Source organism: Sporothrix schenckii, assembly GCF_000961545.1.
Source record: "Sporothrix schenckii 1099-18 chromosome Unknown Cont42, whole genome shotgun sequence".
NCBI classification, from domain to species: Eukaryota; Fungi; Ascomycota; class Sordariomycetes; order Ophiostomatales; family Ophiostomataceae; genus Sporothrix; species Sporothrix schenckii.
Window position 1 is genome coordinate 2,145,401 of NW_015971143.1, and position 27,840 is coordinate 2,173,240.

The window sequence follows — 27,840 nt, forward strand, 5'->3', positions numbered from 1 at the left end:
GACGGTTCTGGTTGCGCCGGTGGAACGGGGCATCTGCAGGACGGGTGTCGGTTGGCGAAGGCTGTGTTGCAAGGCAGAAGCAGGGCGAGGCTGTCGCTTAATGCCAGGGTTGCAGTAGGCTGTTCTGGCTGGCTGTTTGTTAGTATTGATGGCATGGAGAACAGAATAAACGACGCTGATGTATAGACGGGAAATGGCGACGCGAAAGAAAGCCGATCCGGCCGATGGGCATATGAGGAAAACTGTAGCGTATGATTCGGTATCGCTGATGGCGGTCGGGACGACCGGAAAGGCGGTCCAAACAGGTGGTGCTGGGGAAACACGGAGGCGCGAGGAGAGCGGTCTTACAGAGGTGACGGTGGTATAGCGTCCGTAGTGTGTGGTCACATTTGTGTGCGAGGAGTAACTATGTCGTAAATTATGTCGTAGACTGTGCTGGACTGGTGGACGGAGTGTGGATGGGACGAATAGCGAGCGGACGCTGGAAGCGAGGCGACGAGAATATGCTGTAAGACTATGTCGTAGGACGAAAGAAACGACGACAATAGGAACGAAAGAATAGTGCAAGGAAATGGAGAAAATAGGTTTGATAAGAAGAGAAGAGGATAAAGGATAAGAGGATAAGAGGCGTGGGACAAAAAAGGGACAAAAAAGGGTGCAGTGCGCGAACGACCATGAAAAGTATCGTGGCAGGATTGGTCCGTTGGCTGTTAGTCTGTTCTCAAGTAGATAGGAGAGGATGAGCCTCGGAGACGGGGCGGTGGGTGGGTGGAGGATGTGTTGTAGGTTGTGGAGGTTGCTGACGGGGGAGGGAGAAATATGTCGTAGTTTGGACGAAGAGGGCGTGGCAGCTGATAAGGTGGAATGGATGGAGATGGAGATGTTCCTGGCTACAAAAGTCCCCAGAGAAGGAGCTAAGAGGCTGCGTCGTTTTAGGAAAGAACGTGATGATGAGGGTGATATTGGGGAAGCTGTGGTCGTTTTTGCTTTGGCGCACATGGGCCTTTGCACGCGCTAGCCAGCAGGCGCAATCGACCGCTGTCGTTAGTGCAGAGAATGGCACAAGACTACCATCACATGCAAGCGAACCCACAGAAATTGGATTGGTGGCCATTGACAGTGTGTGCTACGTTGAAAGAGATAAACGTCAAGATGTAGGCGATGCCGAGAGCAACAATCATACGGCAGTGAGTGGTGTCTAGTTTACGCAAACTACTCGTATATGCACCCTTTCCATGCTACACAAAATGATATATTGACAGAATACGTAAGACATTAAAAAGACCAGCTCAAACCAGATCTGCTCGGCCGCCCATCATCCACCCAATCAACTCTCGTAAGCCGTTTCCCTACATCCACAGGGTCAGCTTGCCGCTCGCGTTGCCGCCGGCAACCCAGTTCTGCGTCGGATGGAAATGTGCCACGGCCGGCACCGCCGTGATCCCGTCGCCGTCCAGCTGGCCCAGCTGCTCGCCCGTGGCGCCTGCGTACACGTCCACAAACCGGTTCATGTTGCCCACCGCAAACTTGTGCACGCCGCCGGGCGGGTGTCGCTGCCACTGCGGCTTGAGGATGGTCACCCACCGGCCCGTCTGGTTGTTGTGGCTGATCTTGTGTGCCGGTTGCGTCTCGTCGTCGCCCAGGGCCTGCCCGGGTTTCCATGTGCTCTGGACGGCCGAAAAGTCGTACACCCGAATGGTGTCGTCGTACGACGTTGTGGCGATGTGGCCGCCGGGGCCCCAGGCGGCGTGCGAGACCGACAGCCGCGCCGGGTCCTCGCCGAGCAGGGCGGGCCGGTCGACCTTGCTGCCGTCCTCGTCTTTGTGCGTGACGATCTTGCGCAGGTCCCAGATCTTGAGGGTGCGGTCGAGGCTGGCCGTCGCAACAAGGTGGGGCTGGCGCGGGCTCAGGGAGAAGCCGCCAATCTTGTGGTTGTCGTGCAGGCCCGGCCAGATCGTGGTGGCCGACGCGGGCTTGGCACGCAGGTCGTGGCGGCCCAGGGTGCCGCGCAGCGTCGAGAAGAAGACCAGGTGCGGGTTGTCCGACGCAAAGTCCATGCAGGAGATGGCCATGTCTGCGTCGCCCTCGTCGTCGGGCGGCGCATACACCTCGACCGACTTTTGTGCTTGGATGTCGAGCTTCCGGATGGTGGTATCGTACGAGGCCGTGTAGACGGAGCTGGGGTCGCTGTCCAGCACGTGGATGCTCGAGATGGTGCGAGCGTGCGGCTTGAACCCGACAATCACAGGCTCGGGCGCCTCTGCTTCCTCGTCGTCGTCTGCGTCTTCCTCCTTGACGGGTATGTCCGGCTCCTGTGATGCGTCAAAAATGCCCAGCCGGCCCTCCTTGTCGCCGGCAAACACAATTGGCTTGTCCTCGGTCGGGTGGAACGCCATGGCATAAATGCGGTCCTTTGTCATTTTCAAGTCTGCTTTGTCAGGACGGCAGGCTCTTTTGTCACACTGGCACTGTGCGGATGTCGACCGTTGACTCACCCTTGACCTCAAACTTGTCGTACAACTGCAGGCCATTCATCTCCTGCCGCAATGCTCTCAGCTCCTTGTCCGTCGTATCCCGGACATCCTCGTCGGTAAATGTGCGTACGCCCGGTCGCACGCCCGGGCGTGTGCTGGCCCCCGTCGCAGACAGCTCTTTCAGCCCGGCCAGCGTGCCCTGCCACCGTCCGTCCACCTGCATATCGCCCAGGCTCAAGTCGCCGCTGACCCGCAGCCGCTTGTCGCGCGCGGACTCGCCAAGGCCGTACTCAAGGACACCATCGACACCGTCCTGCTTGCGCTTCAGTGTCTCGGGGTCTGCCTCGATGCCAGCCACGCGAGCGCTGCGGCGCGTCGGCATGGGCGCCTCGCGCTTGACTGGCTCTGACCGGCGCGCAGGTCGCTTTTTCGTCTGGGATGCAGGCGAGGCATTTTTGTTTGCCGACGCGATGGGGCCAAACACCTTGGCGGATGTCTTGGAGATGCTGTTCAAGATCTCATTGTTCACCTTGGCGTTTTCCGCGCGCCGCCGCTCCCAGGCTGTCAGCCCGGACGTATCTATCGAGGGGGCCATTGGAGAAAAAGGAGCAATCGGAAAGATTGTGCGTTGTTTTCGAGGTGGGTTGGTCGGTTGCGGTGGTCTCGGGGTCCAACGAACGGAGCTGAGCAAACGCAGTCTCGTGTGAACTGAGCTCAGATTTAGATTGAGAAAACGCGGTTTCGGTGCTCACACTAGGGTCCCCTTCCAAATAACGCGTAAAGTGCGTGCGTGCATGGCCTTGGTCGCTCCTTCTGCTATTGGCACAGCCAGACCAGACCCACCTGCCCTTTTCGTCAACCGCATCTCTTCCATCAGTGTTAAATGTCATCAACCGTAAAACAAACAACCACTTCCCACCCACACTGTCAATTTTTGACTCCAAACCGAATCCGCCTCAAAGTTAACCCCTACAGTATGTTGCCCAAATTCTAGACCACAAAGACACAGTCGCCCCCCATATATGCGGTCCTCGTTCTCATTACCTTGGCGATGGACGCAGCCAATATTGCAATTGCAAACGGGGAGCAAGGAAAGAACAGCGCAAACGCAGAAATAAGGAGGCGAAATGACGAGCCTATTTCTACGAACAAAGATCCTCACGTTTCTCTGTCCATCGCCAAAGAGTCGGGGAACAAGATACAGCAAGAGACGGGAGAGGCACACGCAAACAATGTAGAGCAGCGTGTGGATAGCAGCAATGCCGCAACCGCCGCTGCCCCTGCTTCCATTCCGGACGAGAAAGTTGTTGACCTCTACCAGAAAACGTCGCTTTTGACGTATCTCGAGTTGGTCGAAGACGGTTTACAGTCCCTGTTCTACGACGGCCTTGAGTCTCTGCTGACCTTCAGAGACCGAGACATGAGCGAGGGCTATCCCTACCAACACAGCGCCGCATGCCGATGGCGACAGACGAGACGGGGCTTCGCACCTGTACCGGAGGCACAGATATCGTCCTTTGACGACCACTTCTACGGCCCACAGTTTCTGCGGAGATGGCCTGACTTTGCCGAGGACCATGCTGCGACTTTTGTGATGCTGTCTCAAACACTTGGGGACGAGGCCCTGTTCCCACCACCGTACACGATCGAGAGTTCGCAGCTGAATATGCAAATGAGCTCCCCAGGCAAGTATTTTGTACACCCCGTAGATCTTCCCTTCTATGTTAAAGAGGTCATGGAAAAACCTTCTCAACAACTTCTAGATGCCTACCGGCGGGCCCAGAGTGATCAACTAGGCGGATCTGCCGTCGGTTCAAGTATGGCTAAACTTTCCTTGCATGGCAGGCCTTTTGGGCTCGAGCCACAAATCGAGGGCGATTGTGACGAACGTATGTTGCCTGGGAACGACGGAGAGGCATCCAGGAATGTTGACGATCGCGACCGCGCCGGTGGCCCCCATCGCTGGGGCATTGCCGCTCAGAGCGACAAGAGCCAAATACCCGTCCTGATCGGCGAGTACAACAATGGGTCTGGACACCCTGTGAAGAGACTAGGACAGCTTATGCAGGACGGCAATCTAGACGATTTTTTTCAAAGAGTGGCCAAGTACAAACACTGGGAAAAAGTAACGTCCGACGTGGACATAGACCAAATATACAACCAGTCAACATGGGCTTCCAACCAGCAGGTGGTGCAGATGCTCTGCAGGAATTTTCATCATATGATTGCCACGGGCATCGAGTATGCCTACGTTGCGACGGGCGGCAGTGCCCAGTTTCTTCGCGTGCCCAAAGGCGACTGGCGCACTCTCTACTACCATGTGTGCGACTTTTCCGTGCCTTTAGTCTACGACACTGCTGCCCGCAGGAACCTCAACAAGGGACTGCGAGCGCCCCGCGAGACAGCCGCAGCCTACTTTGCAAGTTTCTGCATCTGGGCCTCTCAATCAACACCGCGACCGGCGTCCTGGATCAACGCAGCCGAGAAGGATTTGAAGCGCTGGCTCTCGCACTACGAGGACGATGACAGTGGCAGAACGTGCAAACTGCCAAGACAGCCGCCTGTTTCTGTACCGTGGACCATTCCCTACTGCACACAAGCGTGTCTGGGCGGCATGCAACGCCAGGAAGCGCTGGACGACAAGTGTCCTAATGTGCAGCTGCATCGGGAGGCGGCCACCCGCCGCGGTGCTTTCCGCCATCCGCTGACGGTCGATGAGCTGCGAGACCGTGTCGTCACACAACTTGCCATCAATGCGGACCAAGACTGCGAGTGTCTGGGCCGCCACGGGCTCTTTGGCCGCCACGGCGTCCTCTTCAAGATCACGGTGACCGGATATGGGTACACATTTGTGGCCAAAGGTGTGCGCGCGAGTGACAGAGATGTGCTGCAACACGAAGAGCGAATGTACAGGATCGCCGAAGACGTGCAGGGCCAGATTGTCCCCGTGTTCCTGGGTGTCATTGACCTCCGCCAGGCCGTCCCGCTGCACTCTTACGTGCTCGTACGCCACATGATGCTGCTGTCCTATGCCGGCCCTGACGTGCAACGGGCACTTCGTGAAGGGTTGCTGCCGCCCAACATTCACCTTGAGCCGGAGGGGCTTAGGACACAAAAGGACCTGCGTGCTGAGGGTGTGGTGAACGAGCACGTTCGCCGACCGAACATGGCATGGAACGATGAAGCACAACGAGTCATGCACTTCGACTTGTACCGGGCAACTTCCGAATACCGCAGCAGAGGACAAGCAGCGCGAGAACAGGACCCTCATGGTCAAGACTTGGCGAAGGGAGTTGGCGATGGGACTCGATGCCGAGCGGCAGGCATCATTGAAACGGAAGTTGGACGAGTATCAAGACGGCAACGGTGCCAAGGACCAAGACGCATCCCAAACGATGTGCGACGACCAGAGTCGGTATGGCTAAAGTTGGATGCTGGACTAGGTCTGCGAGAATTCATTTTGTGGATGAGTTTAGGGCATGGCTGGCTCTTTGAACAGCATCTCAAGTGCAGGTGAAAAGATGAATGACACAAATACATTTTGATTTGAACAAACGTCCCGTTTTTGCAGCAATGACGACGCGTGCATGAGCTAGCGCGCTGGTGAACAGCTGCTAAACACACCGTCAACTATTCCGACGCGATATCAGGTGACCATATTAATTGAAACAGACCCGCCAACGCTCCACTGTTTCCCGCTGTGGTGTGTATGATTTAGCGCGCCATTGTGCATGGAGCTCCAAAAAAAAGGTTTGAGATTTCTGTTTGGACTTTCACGATATTCGTCCCCTCAGCCAGTTGCGCCTCACCAGTCGACATACGCCATGTCGACCTCCTTCCTCCCCTTTCTTTACCCGGCACGGCTGGTCCAGAGACCACTACGAGCGCCCGTAGTACGCCAATTCCTCCGCAGCCTGCACGCCACTGCGCCGGCGCACTCTCGTCGACAGCCACCCTCCTCGTCGTCTTCTTCGTCGCCGGCGCCCCGAGCAGCCCGCCGGCGCGACCCTATCCCTTTCGAACTCCCCCCCGACATTGAACGCGACCTTTTGCCCGACTCGGAGCGTTTGGAGCAGAATGGCGACGAGGAGGACTACGTCGACGACTCGGGCCACATCAACCTTGGCGGCGTTGGTGGCGCTGACGGCACCATTACACCCCTCGAGCGGCAGGCGTTCCGGCGCATTTTTCGAGAAATCGCACACCGCCAGCAGCAGGAGGAGCTCGACCTGGAAATGTACGGCTACGAGGGCATGGGCGACGATGTCGAGGCGGGCGTCGACGGCGACTACGTCGGCGAAGATGTCGGTGGCGATGACGATATTGGCATTGACGCCGGCGACGCCAGCTCGCCGGAAGCCCTGCGCCGGCAGGACGATGAGCAGCGGTCGCGCATAAACTCGATTCTGGGCGAAGCGAGCGACGACCAGGTCCTGGCGCGGGAGAATCAGCGCAACCTTCGCCGACAAGGCGAGGAGGCGGCCATGTATGCCTTGGAAGGTGCAGACGCAAGTGTGGCTACCGACACGAGTGTGCTCCGTTCGCTCGGTTCTCTCGGTGGCGCCTCGGCTGCAACACCACAAGTACCGCCACCACCACCGGCTGACACCAAGCTCAATCTGCAGCGCAACCGCGTGCTGTCGCAGTTTCCGCCGAGTCTGCGGTCGGCTGCTGGCAAGGCCTTTGGCATCAAGGACGAAGTGCGGGCCAGACAAGTGCCCGGTCACGTCCAGGAGGAGACTGTCACGGAGCCGGTAACGGAGACAAAGAGAGTGACACCGGCAGAGACTCCCGAGGAGACGGCCCTGCCACCCCCTTCACCGGCCGTGCTCGCCCGCCGCAAACGCCAACAAAAGATGGAGCTTGCCATGCTCTCCAAAAAGACCGACTTTGCCCTCTGGCAGTACATGGAGGAGCACGTCTTTTCGCTCGTCGACGAGCTGGGCATTGGCAAGGACAAGGCCAAGGCGTCGGCATCGGCACCCGCCACCGAAAAGAAAAGCCGCAGAATCTCGTCGAAACTGGCGGCCAACGGGCCCCTGTATCCTGCCCTCCTGCTTCACGGCCAGCGCCTGCTGGACAGCCACTTTCGCGGCGGCACGACGTCGCCGCTCGCGCTCGCCGTGCTGCCGCGCGTCAAGGCGCTCGGCCTCGCGTCGTACGTGCTGGGCGCCAGCACGCCCCTCTACAACCACCTGCTCGGCATCCGCTGGCTGCGCCAGGGCGACGCCACGGCCGTCTTTGCCCTGCTGTCGGAGATGCAGCGCGCCGGCCTCCCCTTTGACCAAGGCACGCTGAACCTGGTCAAGAGCATCGAGTGGCATGTCGTGCCCCTTGCTGGCGGGCGCGCGGGCACGGGCACGGGCCTGGCGGCGCCGTCGGCGGCAGCACAGCGCGAGAGCGCGTTCTTGGTGGCGGCGCTGCAGCACCTGCCAGACCTGGCGGCGGTGGCACGGACGGCGGCGTACTGGCGGCAAGTGGTGGAGAGAAGTGTCAACTGGGGCCGCAGGGCATGACCATCAGAGCGGCGGACGCGATGCAGATGTGAGAGTGGTTCGCAGTCTGTACCTGCTTGTCGTTGGTCATGGTGGCATGTGTAGCCCAGCCCATAGTGCCCATTGTATGACAGATGAAAGAGATGGCGTTTTGGCTGCGGGATATGGATAGGATACAAACAGCGGGTCAAGGACTGTTCCGACCACAAATAGCAGCTGTGGGACAATTCACTTCACTTTATATTTATGTTAAGCAACTGCTTTATTGAAAACATGCAATGCTGTATTGTCTGTCGAACACTCGCTTCACAGCGCCTCTCCGCAGCATAACAACGTCGGCGCCAACAAGTCATGGACCGCTCGAATTTCCCCATTGGCTGAAGCTAAAATGGCCCATGTCTATTCGTTCGCATAGCTCAAGCCCTGTGGGCATGAATTCTGCCGCATACACTCACCGCCTCCAGCCTTGTCTCCTCGACAAAGATTCTAGTACCGTCCGGGCACGCCGCTGGATTACTATGGCAGACGGCAAGCCCATTATGCAGCGATCCAAGACAGCAGCGTCTCCTTTTGTCCCTTTGCTCGAGTCATAGAGTTTCATGATCAGCCAGCTTTTCCTACAGCGAGCTGTGCAGAACAGCCTAGATTCTCTATCTTGCACTTTTTTTCTCTCTTTTTGATAAGCGTTCTGTCATCACGGGTACATTTTCTTACTCGAGTTTTTAAGCCAGATTAATGGTGCTCGTTTGCTCTGTACACCTCTGATGCTACCCACGTATTCCCGATGAGAACAGCATGAAAACTCTTCGCCGGCCACATGGCCCAGCTTATTGGCCACTGATTCACCACCCCCACACACCCTACTGCTGCCTTCCTCGTCTCTGCAGACAGCAACCGTGCGGTTTTACTTGATTTTACATGTTGTGGTTCATTCACAGCCTGTCCACCTCTGCGCTGGCATTCGACACACCCTTGGGGGCCAAATATCACCAAAACGCCCGAGTTTCTTATGCAAAAGGTGGTCTGGTGCTTAGAATAAAGTGAAGCTGTGTATTTACTGTAATAGATGGAGGACAAATTGCAGAGTTTGGGTCGACATCTCAGGCCGGTGTGCTTCGCCGTCCTGTATTAGGAGGACAGCAATCGTGAATATGTGCGTACTTCTTGAGGCGCTTTTTGCACGAAAGCCCGAAATGGAAACTGGCCGGCCTAACTATTCAGAAATAACAGAAAGCATAAATCCCATTAGATGGAATAAGGCTGTCGAAAAAACAGTCAAGAAGCATCAGAACGCGCACGACAAAACGTATAAATATGAGGCTTTGGATCTTTCCTTCGTCTGAGGACAAACAAAACATCGTCCTCACAAGACATCGTCCTCACAAGACATCGTCCTCACAAGACATCGTCCTCACAAGACATCATCCTCTCTGAATCCATCCAACTTCAAACAAAAAAGAGCCTTCACAATTTGCCTGATCGTCTTTCCGGTGCCATTTCCAAGACTCAGCAAGCCATTCTCCCAAAGGTGATTCAGGTCCCATGAGTGATCAACTTTCACACAATTGCCCTACTAACACCTTTTGTCCCCAAGGCAAAGCAAACGAAGCAACACAATGTGTGAACGACATCATATCTTGGTCATCTATACATGCGGTCATCGACTTTCAAGCGTCGAATTGATTAAATGTGACAGCGCCATACAAACTGGCAATGTGTGTGACAAAATTGAAGACGTCTATCTTGGCTCGTCGCACGGGCGCAAAACCTGTTCTAGCTGCTCTTAGGGTGTTCCCGTAGTGCCCGGTTTAGGCTGGTACGAGGGATGTAGTGGGTAGCCACTAACAATCCGGAGCTGGATTTGGGATAGGTTTGGATTAGGTGGGATTCGCTGACCGTGGTCCTTTTCAACAAAGGTCGTGCACGGTATTCTGTATTGGATTATTGCTTTGATTTCTTTTTAGATAGATAATGCATGTAGTTAACTACAAATCATCGAGCTCTGTCGTGATAATAGCAAACTGTTTTGGCCCAAAACCCAACGCACCCGACACCATCACATGACCCATCAACATATCACGTGTGGCTGTTGCCTATGACATACCACGTCGTGTAAGCTTGTTCAGCCCCCTTGAAAGTGCTTGCGACATTTCTAGGAGACGAAGACCGCAGTCCAAAATGTGCAGCCAAGGACAGAACAGCGAATAACAAATATATGCTAATTCGTACACCCCGTTCTAAAGCATCAGTGGCCAATACTATGCATAGCACAGCTCCAATGCCATCCGAGTCCAACAGCGCCGCAAACGGCGGCAAGATGCCTGCCATAAGAAACGCCGCCAATGAAATTGTTATCACAAGCGACTCGGAAGCGGGCCAACTTTTGGTAGGCACTTGCGCACTTTGCGTCTCCCTCTCGTCCGATCCGATTCAGGTTGTAAGCATCTTAGGGTACTGACCAGTGGAACACGTCTGGTAGAAAAAAATGCTCGGCGCGGGCAATTCCGGCACTGTCATCCTTCTCCCGGGCGGAACGCGGGTCCAGAAAATCGTTTCATTTTGGCGAGGCGACGATTTTGTCATCAAGGAGCAGTGCAAAAGTTTGCGAAACGAAATCGCCGCCTACAAGCACTTGCCGCAGGACCACCACCGTTTTGCAAAGTTCCTTGGCTCGTCTGACAACGGAAAAGACCGTGTCACCATCGACTTGGAATACTTGCCAAACAACACGCTACACGAGTACCTGCGAGGCTACACGGTGCGTGAGTTTTTAGACACAAAGCGCAGAGACGACGAGGAGACACGGGCCGACAAGGAGCGCCGAATGAGCCGGCGCCACGATTCCATCCCCCTCCTGCAACGGGCTTGCTGGGCACTCGAGGCCGTCGACGGCATTTCTGCCCTGCACGCTCTCAATGTGCTTCATTGTGACATTAAGCCGGAGAACATGGGGCTCGATGCGCAGCTCAATGTTCGCATCTTTGACTTTGCTGGGTCGTCGGTGTGTGGGTCAGAGCCTATGTCGATGGAGAGCACGCGGTATCACAAACCACGAAACCCCAGAGACTACTACGGTGTCGACACGGAATGCTTTGCGCTTGGGTCCAGCATTTACCACATTGTGACCGGCGTGCGGCCGTACGACAAAGTGCCGGACGAAGAGGTGGAACACCTGTACGCGCGGCAGGAGTTTCCCGATCTGTATGGCGAGGCACTGAAAGACGAACCGCTCAAGGGCAGCACCGGGAACACGGCGCCTGATACCATCGGCACGAGCCCTGTGACCGGTATGCTGCTCTTTGCTGATGCGATCCGCAAGTGCTGGTATGGAGAGTTTGCGACGTCGGCGGAGATCCTGGAGGCGTTGAAGAGCGAAGTTGTGCGTACGTTTAACGAGGAGGACCTCCGCTACATCTCAGAGAAGAGCGGCATCGAGCTCGAGAAGGAGGTAACCGGTGGTCCAGCCGCAAACCACAGCGACGACCAATAATGACGTCGTCGGTGGGTGGGGTGATGTACTGATAGCCTCGTATTGAACATGTGCTTCATTTGAATTAAGCGTCGTTTGGATAGTCAATGAATAGAGTGTCTACCACAAGACCACCCGACACCTACACCGTCTTCTTGTCTCGCCGCAGGACATCGCTCAGAATGGAAAACTTCCACTTGCGAAGCATAAAGAACCGCGCCCAGTTGCTGCCCAGGAAGCCCAGCAGCCACATCGGCCCGCTCAGCGTGCCCAGCATCATCGTCTCGCGCGTGCCGCCGAACCGCCACGGACCCCACTCCAGCCAGCCGGGGCCTTTGAGACACTCGCCCACCACGCGCGCGGCATACGTCTCCGGCAGCATGCGCGGCCCGCTGCCCGCGCCCTGGGGCAGCCCCCGCATGCTGTTGTAGAGGCTGTCGGCCGGCCACGCGGGCGGCGGCGTGCGCTTGCCGAGCTGCGATTGGACAAACGCCGTCGTCACGTTGAGCACGCGCACACCAAAGGGCGCCAGCTCGACCGACAGCGTGCGGCTGTACGACGCGAGCGCGGCCTTGGTCATGGCGTAGGCGCCCTTGAAGGGGAACGGCAGGCTCTCCGAGGCCGACGAGATGTTGACGACCAGCCCGCGCGCGGCCATCAGCTGCGGCAGCAGGCGGTTCGTGAGGCCGACGACGGCCACCAGGTTCGTCTCGAAGAGGGCGCGCAGCCGCGCCAGCTCAATGTCCGCCAGGGGCATCTGGTACGTCGTGCCGGCGTTGTTCACCAGAATGTCGAGGCGGCCGCCGGTGCGGTCCGCCACAGCTTTGACCGCGGCCTCCACGCTCGCCTCGTCGTCGACGTCGAGCAGCACGGTCTCGAGGCCCAGCGCCTGCAGGTCCGTCAATGCCTCGGCGCGTCGCGCGGATGCAATGACTTTGCAGCCGCGTGCATGAAACTCGCGGGCGAGTGCATTCCCAATACCGCCAGGCGAGCAGCTGTGGTGCATGTCAGTGTGTTTTGTTCATTCGGGGTTTCATTCAACGGACGTACGAGAGCCAGTCTCACCCAGTAATGAACACCGTTTGCGGTGCAGGGACCATCTTGTCTTCGTTTGTTGTGTGTATATGTCCAGACAAGTTCACACAGAGGGTTTGAAATGCGATTGCGGATTGCGTCGCGGACAGAAAATCTCTCTTCTGTGTTTGAGCATTGAATATACCATTCTACGACCTGCATCTGGCGTGTCGTGGACAAATAGCACCAAGCAGTGACGTCACGTGTAATGCCCCACTTCAGCCTGGCTTGTCACAAAATCCCTTGGCTGGGGCTTTACGATGTCTGACGTGTATGGTGAGACGTATTGTCTGACTAGCGTCGATTTGTTTTGAAGACCAGACGGGATTTGACATGCTAATTATTTTGCTATGTTTGAATGTTGTTTTTATTATTTTTTAACTCCTGATTATCTCTTTTTGGTTTGAGATATTATTTTTCTTCATAATTTTGGGTTCTGTTCCTAGTCATATTTATTTTTTACACGGTGTTCGAAATCCTGATATTAAAATAAACAGCAAAAACGACGCCAACAGCTGGATAGATCAACAACTCGACTTCCCTTTGTGTCGACATCTTGTTAGCCATTATTTTCATTTTCAGTGTAGTAGCATGCACGGGCAGTCAGCAGTCTCGATACGGGGCCATACAGGCGGTGTACAAGTGCATTGCACTCGATCCCAATGCCAGCCGGTAGAGGATAAAGAGACTCTACATCATTGGGGTTTATTAGCTGTCTTATCCCTCTAGCGCCCAAGGCACGGGCCGCGCATGCTTCGTGACGACATTCGTGGTGTCGGGAGCCTCATAGATTCAGCGGTGAATCACAACATACATCTCATTCGCGACACAGTACGTCGTTCGCTACAGTAAAGAAGAAGTTCGGCTCCCGGCCGTAAGGAGGGGAAGGCCAAGGACCGGATTTAGTGCATACTGGCAAATACTTTGACTATTTCCACCTGTTGTTCGTGGCCTTCTCGCTATGGATTCTTTCCAAAGTACATGTGCTTAATAATTCAGGTAAATAGGCGAGCATTTGTAATGACCATTAGTCTACTCCTTATCAATACATTCCGTTGCAGGACGCACGCTTTGCGGGCTTCGAGCAAAACAAGTATTGCAAATATGCGCAGTAATGTAAACGCAACATAATTCGTCAAGATAGACACAATACACCCAGGTAGCGATACCTTTGACATTGATCGACATACTTGCAATGGCCCCCAAGACAGTCCTCGTTACCGGTGCCAACGGCTACATTGGAAACGCCGTCGCCCGTGCGTTCGTGGCTGCTGGCTGGATCACGTACGGACTGGTTCGGTCACCTGCATCTGCCGCGGCACTTGCCCAAGAAGAGATTCTGCCGGTCATTGGGAGCATTGACGACACAGATGCCCATGCAGCCATCCAGGCCCAACTTCCCCCCACGCTTGATGCGATTGTCTCGACAACGGAGAATATTTTCGACTACATCCCTCACTACACCAACGCCGTCCGCCTCCTCCGCACGCTCGGGACCGCGAGCAGCTCTGCCGGTGTCAAGCCACTCGTGATTTTCTCATCCGGCTGCAAGGACTACGGCATCGGCCCACACTACCACGGCGCGCCGGGCCTGGCCCCCCACACCGAAGACTCCCCAGTTGCGCCCGTGCCCGTGCTTGCCAACCGTGCGACGTACGCAGCCAAGATCTTTGCACACGCCGACGCATTCGCACCCGTGCTCGTGCGCCCCACGAGCGTCTACGGCCGCGCGTCCAGCTACTACCGCAGCTTTTTCAGCGTCGCCGCCCAGGTCGCCGCCACGGCAGGTCGGCCGCTTGTCGTCCCCCGGCCGGCCAACACGATCGTGCATGCGCTGCACGTGGACGACTGCGCGGAAGCCTACGTTGCCATTGCGTCGCATCCCCGTCGCGCGGAGGTCGAGGGCCACGTGTTCAACATCTCGGCACACCGCTACGAGACCCTCGACGAGGTTGCGCAGGCGCTCGTCAAAGAGTACGGCATCCAGGGCGGGGGCCCGCAGTACGTGGACCCGTCGGAGCTGGCGACAGAGCAAAACCTGTGGCCGCCGGGCATCATCGACTTCCCGCAGTGGACCGACTCGACCAAGCTGCGGAAGGTGACTGGGTGGCAGGATCACCGGCCGCTGTTTTCAGAGGCGCTGCACGTCTACCGCATTGCTGCTGAGGCAGCCGAGGCCATAGGGAACGAGACCGTTCAGAGAAGTAATGCCTTGGCCAAGTCGTTCCAAAAGGCTGGACTGCAGAGCATTGGGGACACTCCAAAGTAGTAGTTGGTGACCAGTCTCGTCCGAACGCCGTCATATGTTGAGCTAGATAGATGTGACGCCTTTATTCTTTTTTTGGCACTGAAACTCCGATCATTTATTTCCTATTACGACCCAAAAACCAAAGACAATGTAGGAACGTGGTGATTCGGCAAGCTGCATTTCCTCAGTGCGCGCGACCTCCAAAGTCCGAAGCCGCCACAGCGTAGGAGACTAACACGACCACGGCGCTCCGAGTCCGAGGCACTCCGCGCATAATAGACTTTTGTCCGTCATTGACAGTTAATGAGATTACGAAATCACACAGTCGGAGATGATTGGATTCGTAATTTGTCACTGTTGTATTTATTATCGCTTGACACAGACAGATGGCGCGGGCCGGTAGAAGTATAACATGTCTTCACTCGACCATGCTTCTATCTTTCTGCCATTCAGTCCACCTGTTTACTGCTTTTTTGTCGACAATCCTCCCACTGACTAGTATATTTTTGTTTCTCGCTCACAGCAAACACAATGGCCCCACCGCCCGTCCGTATGGCCATCATTGGCCTCTCGCAGCACGCCACCACGTCCTGGACGTCTCTTGCACACCTGCCGAGTCTGCTGACAAAGGCAGGCCGCGAGCGCTTCCAGATCGTCGCACTGTGCAACAGCAGCGTCGCCTCGGCGGAGGCAGCCATCCGCGTCTACGGCCTCGACCCGGCGACCGTCAAGGCCTACGGCCGTCCCGCCGACCTCGCCGCCGACCCGGACGTCGACTTTGTGCTCTGCGCGACGCGCGTCGACACGCACTATGCGACGGCCCTGCCCAGCATCGAGGCCGGCAAGGACGTGCTGATCGAGTGGCCGATTGCGGCGAATCCGTCGGAGACGCAACGCCTTGTCGCGGCGGCCAAAAAACACAGCCGGTCGTCCAATGTGTTTGTCGGCGTGCAGCGACGATACGCGCCGGCCGTGCGCAAGGTGAAGGAGCTCCTCGAGGCCGGGGCGATCGGCAGGTTGCTCAACGTGCAGGTCAATGCGCACGGCGCGGACATGAGCCCGGGCCGGTGGCCGGCCGGGCTGAAATACTTTGCGCAGCGGGCCGTCGGGGGCAATCCCATCACCATCGGCGTCGGACATTGTACGTGGCGAGTATGATGAGCAAGGCCAGCTGGGGTTGCGTGTTACTAAGTCTTGAATGTGTAGTGCTTGACGCCGTCGAGTCAGCGGCCGGCGACATCGTTCCCGGTACGATACACGCGCACAGCCAGCTGCAGACGCCAGAGATTGCAATCTTCGATCCGGCGACCGGCGAGGTGACGGAGACTGTCCAGTCCGACGTACCCGACCTGCTATCCCTTCATGGTACGTAGACACCGTCTTGTGTTCAATTAGTTGGCCTTTTTCAGGCTGTCACAGCTAACCACACCAAGGTCTGCTCGCTTCGCGTACGCACGGCAAGGAACCTGCCACGCTCACCTTCCAATACAAGAGCGGGTACCCTTTCCCCGGACAGCCGGCGCTCGACTGGACGCTGACAGGCACCACGGGCAAGATTCGTGTGGTCGACCCGAGCGGCATCTACTTTCAGGAGTCCGGCAAAGTCCGCGTGGGTGAGGACGAGGGTCCGTGCGAGGTGACCATCCAGCTGCACCGCACTGGTGCCGACGCAGCCGAGACCGTCCCGTGGGAATACAATGCTGTGCAAAAGGAAGTACCCGTGGCAGGGCGCTCGATGCAGACGCTGCTGTACGCGTATGCGGATGCGAAGCGCGGCGTCGGTCCGGACGTGCGTCTCAGCTCTGACTGGCCGGACCTCGAACGGACGGCGGCGCGCGCGTACGAAATTGACCGGTGGATGGGGGCGGACGAGAGCTGAAAAACAGAATTGTGAGATTTTGAGCTGTTAATGTATCACTGTCATACGTACGTAGTGCATACGCTCAGTGCGTCTAATTCGACGCAGCCGCCGTTGTCAAGACTGGCTACGAGAATGTGTGCCGGTCTGCTCTTAGTCGCGCCGTAGACAGGCCCCTACGGACAGAGAGAGGACCAGCCGCGTGAGTTCTGGCAGAGGTCGGAACTCTGTGCCCGCCCGCGCCCAGAGTTGTTCGTTCTTGCTGTGGCTGGCCAGGCGCCGGGACACTTCGCCAAGCTTCAGGGAAACCAGGGGAGATGTGGCCTGGTTGTTGCTCACTTCTTCTTCTCCCGCTTTCCGCAGCGCATCGCGCCACGTCTGTTCGCTGTTGGCCCTCCACAGGGCGTCGCTCGCCGGCAAGCAGACGTTTTCGTACGCGTCGCCGTCCGTAAACAGGGGCTCAAAGTAGCCGTCGTCGAGCGTCTCGATGCCGCGGAGAAGCTCGTGGAGGATGTAGATGAGAAACAGCGTGCGCCGCAGGGATTCCTGGACGGCCCACGTTTTCCAGTCCGTACTGGTGGTAGTAGATGGTATGGGCGAGGACAGAAACGAGTTTGCTATCCGTCCCTGCGGCGACGTGTCTGCAATCCGTTGCAGCAGACGCTTCGTAGCCTGTGCATTAATAGGATTAGTTACCGAAACGACTACAACAACGCCAGTTTAGCCCACGCCGGGAAAGACACACCCTGACGAGATACTCGTGATGGAGCACTGCATTGTTCAGTTTCGACGGAAATCGATTGGCCACGACAAGGGACTCGATCTCGCAGATGCACAAAGCCTGCAGCACGATGCAGGCATCTTCGTGGGAGTCCAATACTGACGGCTGCATGATGAAGGTCAGTGCAAGGACATACGAGGAAAGCCACCGCCCACCAAGGAAGAAAGAATGTGTGCCCACCAGTGCTTTGATCAGCTTGTCTTGCTCCGCCGCCAAGGTCTCGCACACAAACACCTTGCCGGCGGCCTCCATGTGCAGCTTCATGCTGACACAGGCCAGCATCACCGCCATGGGCTCGGGCATGCCACCGGGTCGCTGCCGGAAGAGCGTTGGGTGAATAAAGGGAGAGCGGAACGTCGGGAGGAGCAAGCGCATGGGATATTCCCCCAGCAGTCTCGCAATTTCTCCGATGCTGAACATGTCTGGAAGTAGCCGCTGGGAGGTACCATTGTGTGCGGTATCGGTCGCTGTAGCCGTCGCAACCGACCGAGCGATAAGTTGCGCAAGGTGGTCAGTCGTCTCGAGCGCCGATTTGGGCTGAACATTGACGTGGTGCAGCGGTGCTGACAGGCTGCCACTTTCGTCGTCGTCCTCTGCCGTAGTGGCATCGGTTCTGGCGTAATTGTCGCGAGGGTTGGCCAGGAGGGCCGTGAAGGGTTCCGCCAGCTCGTGCCCGGAGTCAACGCCAGCCGCGACCACCCAGCCAAGATCGGTGCCCGTGGCACTCTGAAGGTTTGGGTCTAGTGGCTGTGCCAACACCTGCTCATTCCAAAATTGGCCTGAAAAACCATCCACATTGTCGATAGCATCCCACTGGTGATTGAAGTTTGTGACGTGCGTCGTTTCCGGTGGCGTTAAGTCGCTCGCGGCGACGAGGCTTCCGTTGGAGAACGGGTCGATATTGGAGTTGGGATCTACACCAGACGCAGATTCTAAGGCTGTCACTTCTTCAAGGGGTATCGTGGACGAGGGTTCCGGCCCCCGTAGCTCATCTATTGTTGTAGCATCTACAGCATCCCGGCTGTTGTTGTGATACTCACATACGAAAGAGCGAGAGGCACATCGGCTGCCTGGATGGAGCATCTCCCAAAAGCATGGTCAGAAATTTAAAATTTCCCATGGGTCTGCGAGTGCTAGATAACGCACAGGATGGCTTTTCATAGTTGCACTTGACTTTGGACGCAATACACCTTGCACAGGCTTTTGTCCTCGACAGCCGGGTTTTGCCAAAGGACTTCACGCACCGGCGCCGATGTCTGTCTCTGAGATCCTCTGTAGCGAGGTTAGCTGGGAAAACGGACATACGGGCATTCATCTATGGAGAGCAGGCCTTACTTCGGCGGAATTGCTTGCGGCAGATGGAGCAGGTGAGAGACCTATGTTCGGCGTCCAAGGAGTCACCGGTTAGCATGCTCTCTGCCATGGTCACCGCTCGGGAATGGGGTAAGGCTGTTGTGACACTGGGGAGAGACCATGTGCAGCCGCTGTGCAATGAATACGTCACGTTTGAAAGTGGTACGGAGCGATGCGTAGACAGCCCAAGGTAGCTGATTTCTCTTTGGAAATGCTGACAAATACAGAAACTAAGCAGAGTTGTGCTATTAAGGACGTCCTATTTCAAGCATACATCACGGCACGTCAGTCCAGACGGTGGCAGAGCTTCGTAGCACAAAGGTCGCCGTCGGCGTGTCGTCACAGAGTATCAATGCAAGTGTCTACAATCTGCGCTTCCAAATTGTCGGACGGCTTTGGTATCGCTTTTGATATGCCCAACCAAGACAGTCAGACTGCCATGACTTTAAAAAGCGGGCCACTAACACGACTCGCATTGCCGATGTCCAACGGATGGTGGTTAGAGGGAATGTTTCTTTTTATAAAAAACAGAACAAAAAAAAACAGGAATACGTGCGATGTCCGAGGAGAAATTCCGCCCATTATGAAGTCTAATGGGTAGTCATACTGTTGGAAGGTGTCCACCGCCCAAGCTGCCAAACGTACGCGACACCCGATATACCCGACAGATGCCGAGCTCTTTATGCATGGAATATGTTGCTCTCTGCAAAGCAAGCCTACGTGGTCATTTGAGAGGGATGTATCCAGAGAAAATACAGTAGTGTTTGTCACACATGTACGACGATTGAGTGCTGTGTTGAATGCTCTGTTCCTCATCTTGATTCATTGCCACCGGATCCGTTGCAGGGCCACAGACAGCACACTCCAGAATGAGCTCTGCCACAGCACAAAACCGCCTCAGCCAGATCCAGGGCCATTTGGAGGCACCCAAGACGGTCCAGGACGTCTACATTATCAGTGCCGCACGAACGCCGACAGCAAAGGTGAGCCCCTCCCCGAAAAGAATATCCCAGCCAAGGGGACACTAACAATGTAGTTCAATGGAAAATTAAAGTCCATTCCCGCCACACAGCTCGGCGCCGTGGCCATCAAGGCCGCTCTTGCCAAAACATCCGTCCCCATCGACGCCATCCGCGACGTCTACATGGGCAACGTGATGCAAGCGGGTGAAGGCCAAGCACCGGCGCGGCAGGCGATGTTGTTTGCGGGCTTGCCATCGTCCATTGAGGCCACGACCGTCAACAAGGTCTGCTCGTCGGGCCTGAAGGCGGTCATGCTGGCGGCACAAAATATCCAGCTAGGCCTCGCCGGCGCACAGATCGCCGGCGGCATGGAGAGCATGAGCCGCGTGCCGTACTATGTGAGCCGCGCGTCGCACAACCCGGCGTTTGGCGACATGGCCCTGCAAGACGGGCTGATCAAGGATGGGTTGTGGGACGTCTACAACCAGGTGCACATGGGCACGTGTGCGGAGCACAGTGCCCAGCGCTTTGGCATCTCGCGGGCCGCGCAGGACGCGTATGCCATCCGCAGTTTTCACCGGGCGCAAGACGCATGGGCAGCACGTCGGTTCGACGAGGAGATGGCCCCCGTCGAAGTGCCGGGTCCTCGCCAGGGTGATACGCCGACCGTCGTGGCCGAGGACGAGGGCTACAAAGCCTTGAACAAGGCCAAGCTGCCCACGCTCAGACCCGTGTTTGCCAAGCCTGGCGAACAGGGCACAATCACGGCTGCCAACGCCAGTACCATGAACGACGGCGCCAGCGCTCTCGTGCTTGTGTCGGGTGCGTTGGCAGCACAGCACGGCCACAGCAGCCGCGTCCTGTCGCGCATCGTGTCGTATGCCGATGCCGCCGTTGACCCGATCGACTACGCCGAAGCGCCCGCCAAGGCCATTCAACTGGCCCTCCAGCGTGCTGGCCTGAACACAAAAGACATTGCACGATGGGAGGTGAATGAGGCCTTTGCCGTTGTTGTCCGCGTTACAGAGCAGCTGCTGGGCCTCGACGACAACACCGTGTGCATCAACAAGGATGGTGGTGCCATTGCCCTGGGACACGCTCTGGGCAGCTCTGGATCGCGGCTGATGACGTCGATGGTCCACCAGCTGAAAGCGGGCGAGTACGGAGTCGTGGCACTGTGCAATGGCGGCGGTGCGGGCAGTGCCATGATTGTGCAGAGAGTGGACAAGGTGTAGAGATGTAGATAGTGCTTTTTTTTATGTTAACAAAACTATGAGGCACTAAAACGAATGAGACATCTTGTTGTTTAACTGAATATGCATTACTTGCTTGGAGGCCACGAAACGCTGGGGCCAAATATACCAAGTCGTGTGCGCTTATTACCTCTGAAGCAGTGTTGTTGATGGCTAATGTTGTACGCATATATTGCTTTCTACCCATCAATGCAAAAACAGCAGAGTCTACTTGATATGTGTATTTGCTTCTTCACATGTTGACTCCGCTCTACGACATTCACCAGTCCTCTTCACCAGTCCTATTCGTGTTCGACACGTCCATTGGACTTTGTATTCATAGTGATGGCCGAGTTGGTGCCTGTACTGTGGAGTCAAGCTGAAGAAGATCTGACGAAAGCACACATTAGTTTGTGATTAGAACAAAAGTGCTTGATAGGTCAAGTATATGCTTACCCTCGCCGATCTTGCGAATGTCGCCCTTCTTCAGCTTGCCATTCGCCGTTTTGGGCCAGTCCGCCGGCACTCTTGGGTCTCCATCGGCCTCACCCAGCCACCAAATGTAGATGGGCGCCTTATACCGACTGAGAGTCTGGCGCACCCACGCACGCACTTCCGTGTCAGACGGCCGCCCATCGTACTGCTCGTCCCTCTCCAAAATGGCCGCCACCTCCTCGCCGTACCGTGCGCTCGGCACGCCGAACACGGAGCACTGCTTGATCGCCGGATGCTGGAAAAGACGAGCCTCGATTTCGGTGGGCGAAATGTTCTCGCCGCCGCGGATAATGAGATCCTTGATGCGGCCAGTGATGACAAAGTAGCCGTCGGCGTCCAAGTAGCCCTCGTCGCCGGTATGCATCCACCGCCCCCGACCTCCGCGTGAACGGATGGCCTGAGCGGTCCAGGCCGGCTGTCCATAGTAGGAGTGCATCACGCCGAACCCGCTGACGACAATCTCGCCACGCTGGCCCCAGGGCAGGGTCTCGGCGGTGTCGGGGTCGACGATGCGGGCGGAAAAGTTGGGCAGCAGGCGGCCGGCCGAGTTGAGTTTCTTGGCCTCTGAGTCGCCGGCCACAGTCATCGTGGCGATGGACGACAGCTCGGTCATGCCCCAGTTGGTGTAAATGTCGCGGATGGGGAACTTGGTGATGACGCGCGTCAGCAGCCCTTTTGGCATCGCGGACCCGGCCATGACGCCGAACCGCAGCGAGGACCGTTTTGTGGAGGTAAAGCGCGCATCACTGAGCATGTCGACAAACATGGTCGTCACGCCGTACAAGCCGGTGCACCCGAACCGCTCGACGGCCTGCAGGGTGGCGGCGGCGTCAAAGTATTCGGACGGCAGGACAATGGATGCGCCGGCCAGCAGGGCGGCACAGAAGCCAATGACCAGCCCAAACGCATGAAACAGGGGCACCGGCACGTTGATGGCGTCTGTTGGCTGAATCTGCATGAGCAGGGCAATGTAGCGCGCGCTGTTGACCATACCATGCTGCGTGAGGGCGACCGTTTTGGGCTGGCCCGTACTGCCGGACGTGAATTGCAGGTTGAGGATATCGGCGTCGGTGACTTGGCCTTCGAGCGCGGCCACTTCGTTTTGTGTATCGAGAGAGACCACGGCACCTTGTCGCATAAGGTCTTCGTAGGCCCACAACTGGAGAGTGAGTGGGTTATGTCCCACAGGGCCGTCCGTCGTCGATGTGGTGACGTACTCTTCGTCCAACATGACAACGTGACGGAGCCCCGTCCCGTCGGCGTCGATCTGCAGCTCCTTCAAGATGGGCCGGTAGTCGTACCGTGACGTCTGGGCTGTTGTGAACAGCACCCGCGGTGTTGCCGACTGTAGTGCGTGCATCAGCTCCGCGCGCGTGTATGCGTAGTTGAACAGCGTAAAGTACGCGCCCAGTCGTGAGCAGGCTAGCATAATCACGGCATACTCGTAGCAGTTTCCGAGCAGTACGGCCACTCGGTCGCCTCGTCGGACGCCGATCTGCTCGTAGAGTGCCACAGCCAGCTGCGTGCTCTGCCGATGCAGCTTGCCGTACGTGAGCCGGGTGTTGTTCTGGTGCTGCGAGGCAACCACAACATTGTTTGGCTGCAGTCGCACGCGCTCCCGCAAAATGTCGTTGAACGTACAGCGCAGCAGCGCCGGCTCAGAGGGTCCACTGATGATGGACAGCCGCTGTTTTGGCGACCCTTTGGACAGGATATCGTCGCTGTGGTGTTGCTTTGGTGGTGGTGGAGGCACCATGTTGTCTTGCTGTCGAATGGCGGCGATGAGACTCAACTGCAAACGTTCGGTAGGTGTGTTCTGAGCGGCACTTGTCTTGAAATTGTACAGACATAGAGCGAATCGATCAATACCAACGGGCCACCACAAGCAGACACATAGTGCAATCCCTCAGCAGACTCAATGTCGGCCTACCAAGGCACTATTACCCGTCACAGCAATGGAAAGTTCATAGCAACGACAATACAAAGACGGCATAAGACAATATCACGATATCCAGAAAACCCGGAGACGATACCCATCTGCGCCAAGAATGTCTTTCACTTACACTCGATCCGAGCAGGATCCACTATGGAGTGTGTGGCCACTCGTCGCCACGTTGTGTGCCGTGTTTCCGTCTGACATTTCGTCGTCTATCGCGTATTGCATGGTGTGGAGCTGTCGCGTGTTTTCGTCGCCTACGTCGTCTAATTTACAACGTGACCAAAGTCGGGGTAAGACGACTAAAGAGGAGTTGCGCTCCCCGCGCCGCACTACAAGTCGTCATGCATGGCATACACGCCATTCGACCACTGAAGTTGACAAATATCATTTGCTGCCTCATAGTCTACATCCGAGCTGCCTCCACCGGCGGCTCGTCTCCGCATTCGGCCACATCCCGTAGCTCTCGTTGCTGCTCACTTCTTGCGCCCTGCCTCCAGCAGCCACTGCAACCCCTTAGCTGTGTCCTGGCGCTGCTTCTGGCTGAACTCTGCCTTGGGCCACCAGGACGAAAAGCCATGCGGGAGGCCCGGGTAGACGTCCAGCCGCGTAGTGACGCCCGCTTCCTCGCGCAGCATGCGCTCGTAAATCAAGCCCTCATCGCGTAGCGGGTCCATCCCGGCTACCTGCAGATACGTCGGCGGTTGTCCCTTGTGGCCCGACGGCCAGACGGCCGGCGACATGAGCGGCGACAGTGGGTCGTCCTCGTAGAGTTGGCGGAAGAGGGCAATCGCACCCGCGTTGAGAATGGGCGCGTCCTTGTTTTCGTCGCGGCTCGTGTAGACCGCCTTCCATTTGTCGGGAACGGCCTGGGGCGCCAGCAGGCTCGGAATGTTGAGGTACACGCCCGTCAGCGGCGGTGTCAGGCCCTCGTCGCGTGCCAGGTGAGCCACCGAACAGGCCATGTTGGCGCCGGCCGACACGCCACCGACAATGAATCCTGCAGATAAATCACCGCCGTGCACGTCCGGGTGCGCCGCCACCCAGCACACGGCATCGTGGCAGTCGTGCACCGGGACCGGGAACTTGTGCTCGGGCGCCAGCCGGTAGTCGACGTTGACACTCACGGCGCCCGGTACCAACGCACACCACGAGCGACAGAGCAAGGCCTCGTTGTCCAGGTCGCCGAGGACCCAGCCGCCGCCATGGAGAACGACCAAGACAGGACCAGACGTCGAGGTGGTACTGTCCTTGTAGACGCGCACCACAATCTGTCCACCGTCCCGTGTGGTAATACTGTGGTCTGTCTCGCGAATGGTCGACGTGGATGGACCGGCCGACGCCGTCATCGCCAGCTTGCGTTGTCGAAGAGTCGCCCGCAGGGCTTGGATGTCGGTTGTCTCTCCCAGAGAGGCCACGGGGCCGCTCTTGTCGAGGATCTGGTGGATGCACAATATCAGTATACCAGTAGGTGTTGGGTGTGGCGACGTAGTGGTCGGTATGGTGTTACCTCTCTGAGCTCTGGGTTGACATAGCCCACTTGCTTCATCAGAGTCATTTCCGCAGTGTCTGCCATGATATAGTACAGGTTCTTTTTTTTCTTTTTTTTGAAAATTGCCAGGATGAGGTCGTGCCTGAGTAACTGTTTGCTTTGGGGAAAAGAGGTTGTTTTGTTTGAAGATGTTGTGACTGTGGAGAAGTGTGGGGGCAAACATGAGTTGGGCAAACATGAGTTAACCACTAAAACCGCAAAAGCCGCGGTGGCTCCTTCAACAAGCTGCCAGAGTAGACTGGGCGGCAACATCTGAAGGAATACACACACATTCATATAATTGAAAAGTAACAGCCAAACAAGCGCATCGACAGATCCCGGTCATCCACCCTGGCCCCCTTGGCGGTTTGCTCTTTTATAAGCTGGCGTAACAGCAGAGCCGCCCGCTTTGCGTTGCGTGTCGCACCCGAACTCAGTCGAAAAGGCGGCAGTGTGTTGTTGTTGTCGCCGACGGCGTCTTCCTCCAAAACCGGCTTGGCCTCACCGAGCGCCTCGAGCTGCTCAATGGCCCACTGCGCCTGCGCCGGGTCGCTGCACTCGGAGCCAAACAAGAACACGGGCCACAGCAGGCTGGGATGGATGACTTTGCGGACCGTCACGGTCGGATTGGGCCCAGGCCCAGGCACGGAGATTTCCTCGCCGTACGCCCGCTGCATGTGCTGCCACACCTCGTCCAGGGCCCGACGCGCCAAGGCCGAGTGCGGCAGGTGCCACCAGCTGATGCGGTGGAGGTGCACAAACAGGATCCAGAAGCTGGCCAGGTAGACGCTAAAGATGGCCTCCAACCGTTTCGCCACATCGGCGGCGACAACGGCGCGCAGCTGCTGGCTGGTCAGCGACATGACGTCCGGGCGGTCATCCCAGAGCGCAAACAGTTCCGACTCGAGCTGTTTGCCCGCGAGGATGACTTCGTACTCGTCGTCGCTCGTGAACCGCCGGCGGTGATGCTTGTCGTGAGCGCTGATCCGGCGGCAGTACGACTGGGACGTGAGGTACCACTCCAGGGCGGGCTGAAGGACGGTCCGCAACAAGACCTGCTTGACCTGAACAGGGGCCAGCTGTGGTGACCACCGGTCTCCGGCGCCGTGTACGTTGGGACGGCTACCGGGTGCCTGTTGATGTCTATGTGGCCGACCCCGGCCGTGCGCCTGGGCTTGTGGTGTCTTCGATTGAACGCCCATCGACACAGCCGACGCGGGCGACGACGACGGCGACATTTCGTCCACGGAGGACAGTTCCGAGTCTTCATCATCGTGAACCGGTGCTGTCCCCGCTTGGCCCTTGCTGCTGTCAGCCTCGCCGTGCTCTTGGTCCAGGGACGAGGTGATGTGGATCGGGAAATGTGCCACGGCCTCCAGTGTCTTTGGCGACAACAGTGTCTCCCGACCCATGTGGGCAGCCTTGCTGTCGAGAGTATTGAGCCACGACAGCAGCTGCTGCGAGTAGCGGCTCCAGCTTGTGGCACTGCTGGTCGGACTCGTCGTCGTAGCACTGGTGATGACGCGCTCGGCCAGGTGGCGCGGGAACAGGCGCGTGTGCGAGTCCTGGTCGCGAATGACCTCAAACCAGGACAGCAAAAAGATGGCTGCCAGCAGGTGTTCTCTGGTTTTGGGTCGCAGTGGGTGTACGGCCTTGTCGGCCATATCAGCCGCTTCAGTGGTGATGGTAGCGCTGCAGCCCAGTTTGGCTTCGATTTCCTGGCAGGCCGAGGCATGTCGCTCAAGAATGCGCTGCATCCGCTTCTCTCTCTGGTCGCCTTCCAGTCCTTCACCGTCGTCATCTATGGCGAGCAGTTCAATGAGACACAGGAGGGCACTGCGAACAGCGCGGGATTTGTCGCCCAGCTTGCACAAATAGTGCTGTAGACGACGCCAACGTTCGAAGCCCCCGATGAGGATAGCTGCGGGAGGCTGCACGATTTGATGGAACCGTTGCATCAGATGAGCAACGTTATCCACGTCGCTTTCATTTTTACCACCAGCACTGCCCGCATGCATGACATTCTGCAGCGGCTGTTGCACGGGCGGACTAGTGTCGGTTCCGGATGCCACAGCACGTGTGCTCGGCGGCCCCCCGGCCTCAGGTACATGTTGCGCGGTGAGCTGGGACGCATCAGAAGCCGCCGCAACTGCAACGGCCAGTGTATCTAGACCCGTCGGTGTCTGAATCTCGGGGACCACACACGCAAACTCGCCCGCCCATGAGGTGTCGAGGTCGGCAAAGACATCGAAGAAATCGTATCGCCGAGCAGGTGTCCACGGTAGGCTGTTGTTGTTGCCGTTGGTGTTGTTGTTGTTGATCCCATTCGGTGTTGCATATCCACTTCGTGTATACGAGTATGCCCACAGATCTGGAGCCGCAGTGTCGGGGAGTGCCAGTTGGTTGCGTTGTTGACTTTGATAGCTCTGTTGCTGGCTACGCTGCCGCCCGCCGCGCCGCAATTGCAAGTAGTCGATGTGGTTGTCGATGTCGCCAAGGCCGGTCTCGGAAACCGCCAATTCGTTGGCGACAGCAGGCGCAGGGCCGGGAATGGGAACAGCCAATGGGTTGCTGAGGTCAATTTCTGGCTGGCTGCTGCTCACTCCAGGTACCTGGGATGCCTCCGACCGCTGTGCCGGCTGTCTCCTTCGTTGTTGCCCAGCCTTCGGCGTCTGATACCGGCATTCAAACTGTAGGCGCCGGCAGTGGCCGCATACGGGGTGGGTCTCGTCGCAGCGGACGCGCCGCTGTTTACACGTGACACACCCGAGACGCGATCGGGGTCCGGACCGGCCGTGCCGGGTGTGCATGTCGGCTGCGTTCGCTTTTTAATCGCTGTTCAACGTACTCGGGATTTGGGTCCGCTCCTTCGGTTTTGCGTCTTGATTGTCGTCGTGGTTGTCGTCTTCGTGTAGTCTGTCGTGTGTCGTAT

The 27,840-nt window shown here is 57.3% G+C and overlaps 14 protein-coding genes across 14 annotated transcripts; 8 read left to right on the forward strand and 6 right to left on the reverse strand.

Annotated features, from left to right (window-relative positions):
- Positions 1 to 1,349: 1,349 nt before the first annotated feature.
- Positions 1,350 to 2,420, reverse strand: SPSK_01829 (WD domain protein; the record flags this gene model as incomplete). Its single annotated transcript, XM_016728729.1, has 1 exon — positions 1,350 to 2,420. One exon carries the CDS (start codon positions 2,418 to 2,420, stop codon positions 1,350 to 1,352), a length of 1,071 nt encoding a protein of 356 aa, XP_016590218.1.
- Positions 2,421 to 2,457: 37 nt separating this feature from the next.
- SPSK_01977 (uncharacterized protein) lies at positions 2,458 to 3,069 on the reverse strand (the record flags this gene model as incomplete). The annotated part of the gene is made up of 1 exon (XM_016728875.1): positions 2,458 to 3,069. The coding sequence occupies one exon, from the start codon at positions 3,067 to 3,069 to the stop codon at positions 2,458 to 2,460; it is 612 nt and encodes a 203-aa protein (XP_016590219.1).
- Positions 3,070 to 3,525: 456 nt separating this feature from the next.
- Positions 3,526 to 5,991, forward strand: SPSK_01482 (uncharacterized protein; the record flags this gene model as incomplete). The annotated part of the gene is made up of 1 exon (XM_016728394.1): positions 3,526 to 5,991. One exon carries the CDS (start codon positions 3,526 to 3,528, stop codon positions 5,989 to 5,991), a length of 2,466 nt encoding a protein of 821 aa, XP_016590220.1.
- A 307-nt stretch (positions 5,992 to 6,298) lies between these two features.
- SPSK_01641 (uncharacterized protein) lies at positions 6,299 to 7,990 on the forward strand (the record flags this gene model as incomplete). Its single annotated transcript, XM_016728549.1, has 1 exon — positions 6,299 to 7,990. One exon carries the CDS (start codon positions 6,299 to 6,301, stop codon positions 7,988 to 7,990), a length of 1,692 nt encoding a protein of 563 aa, XP_016590221.1.
- Positions 7,991 to 10,247: 2,257 nt separating this feature from the next.
- Positions 10,248 to 11,459, forward strand: SPSK_01785 (protein kinase; the record flags this gene model as incomplete). Its single annotated transcript, XM_016728688.1, has 2 exons — positions 10,248 to 10,406; positions 10,449 to 11,459. 2 exons carry the CDS (start codon positions 10,248 to 10,250, stop codon positions 11,457 to 11,459), a joined length of 1,170 nt encoding a protein of 389 aa, XP_016590222.1.
- A 121-nt stretch (positions 11,460 to 11,580) lies between these two features.
- On the reverse strand, positions 11,581 to 12,538 carry SPSK_01866 (1-acylglycerone phosphate reductase; the record flags this gene model as incomplete). Its single annotated transcript, XM_016728765.1, has 2 exons — positions 11,581 to 12,433; positions 12,504 to 12,538. The coding sequence occupies 2 exons, from the start codon at positions 12,536 to 12,538 to the stop codon at positions 11,581 to 11,583; spliced, it is 888 nt and encodes a 295-aa protein (XP_016590223.1).
- A 1,169-nt stretch (positions 12,539 to 13,707) lies between these two features.
- SPSK_01828 (NAD dependent epimerase/dehydratase) lies at positions 13,708 to 14,781 on the forward strand (the record flags this gene model as incomplete). Its single annotated transcript, XM_016728728.1, has 1 exon — positions 13,708 to 14,781. One exon carries the CDS (start codon positions 13,708 to 13,710, stop codon positions 14,779 to 14,781), a length of 1,074 nt encoding a protein of 357 aa, XP_016590224.1.
- Positions 14,782 to 15,291: 510 nt separating this feature from the next.
- On the forward strand, positions 15,292 to 16,639 carry SPSK_01741 (oxidoreductase; the record flags this gene model as incomplete). The annotated part of the gene is made up of 3 exons (XM_016728647.1): positions 15,292 to 15,901; positions 15,967 to 16,125; positions 16,194 to 16,639. The coding sequence occupies 3 exons, from the start codon at positions 15,292 to 15,294 to the stop codon at positions 16,637 to 16,639; spliced, it is 1,215 nt and encodes a 404-aa protein (XP_016590225.1).
- Positions 16,640 to 16,753: 114 nt separating this feature from the next.
- Positions 16,754 to 17,368, forward strand: SPSK_01975 (uncharacterized protein; the record flags this gene model as incomplete). The annotated part of the gene is made up of 2 exons (XM_016728873.1): positions 16,754 to 16,763; positions 16,791 to 17,368. 2 exons carry the CDS (start codon positions 16,754 to 16,756, stop codon positions 17,366 to 17,368), a joined length of 588 nt encoding a protein of 195 aa, XP_016590226.1.
- A 101-nt stretch (positions 17,369 to 17,469) lies between these two features.
- SPSK_02090 (uncharacterized protein) lies at positions 17,470 to 17,736 on the forward strand (the record flags this gene model as incomplete). Its single annotated transcript, XM_016728983.1, has 1 exon — positions 17,470 to 17,736. The coding sequence occupies one exon, from the start codon at positions 17,470 to 17,472 to the stop codon at positions 17,734 to 17,736; it is 267 nt and encodes an 88-aa protein (XP_016590227.1).
- Positions 17,737 to 19,621: 1,885 nt separating this feature from the next.
- On the forward strand, positions 19,622 to 20,949 carry SPSK_01748 (acetyl-CoA C-acetyltransferase; the record flags this gene model as incomplete). The annotated part of the gene is made up of 2 exons (XM_016728654.1): positions 19,622 to 19,735; positions 19,789 to 20,949. 2 exons carry the CDS (start codon positions 19,622 to 19,624, stop codon positions 20,947 to 20,949), a joined length of 1,275 nt encoding a protein of 424 aa, XP_016590228.1.
- A 299-nt stretch (positions 20,950 to 21,248) lies between these two features.
- Positions 21,249 to 23,197, reverse strand: SPSK_01556 (long-chain acyl-CoA synthetase; the record flags this gene model as incomplete). The annotated part of the gene is made up of 2 exons (XM_016728465.1): positions 21,249 to 21,307; positions 21,403 to 23,197. The coding sequence occupies 2 exons, from the start codon at positions 23,195 to 23,197 to the stop codon at positions 21,249 to 21,251; spliced, it is 1,854 nt and encodes a 617-aa protein (XP_016590229.1).
- A 656-nt stretch (positions 23,198 to 23,853) lies between these two features.
- On the reverse strand, positions 23,854 to 24,935 carry SPSK_10417 (uncharacterized protein; the record flags this gene model as incomplete). The annotated part of the gene is made up of 2 exons (XM_016736838.1): positions 23,854 to 24,816; positions 24,888 to 24,935. 2 exons carry the CDS (start codon positions 24,933 to 24,935, stop codon positions 23,854 to 23,856), a joined length of 1,011 nt encoding a protein of 336 aa, XP_016590230.1.
- Positions 24,936 to 25,201: 266 nt separating this feature from the next.
- Positions 25,202 to 27,718, reverse strand: SPSK_01475 (uncharacterized protein; the record flags this gene model as incomplete). The annotated part of the gene is made up of 1 exon (XM_016728387.1): positions 25,202 to 27,718. One exon carries the CDS (start codon positions 27,716 to 27,718, stop codon positions 25,202 to 25,204), a length of 2,517 nt encoding a protein of 838 aa, XP_016590231.1.
- Positions 27,719 to 27,840: the final 122 nt, after the last annotated feature.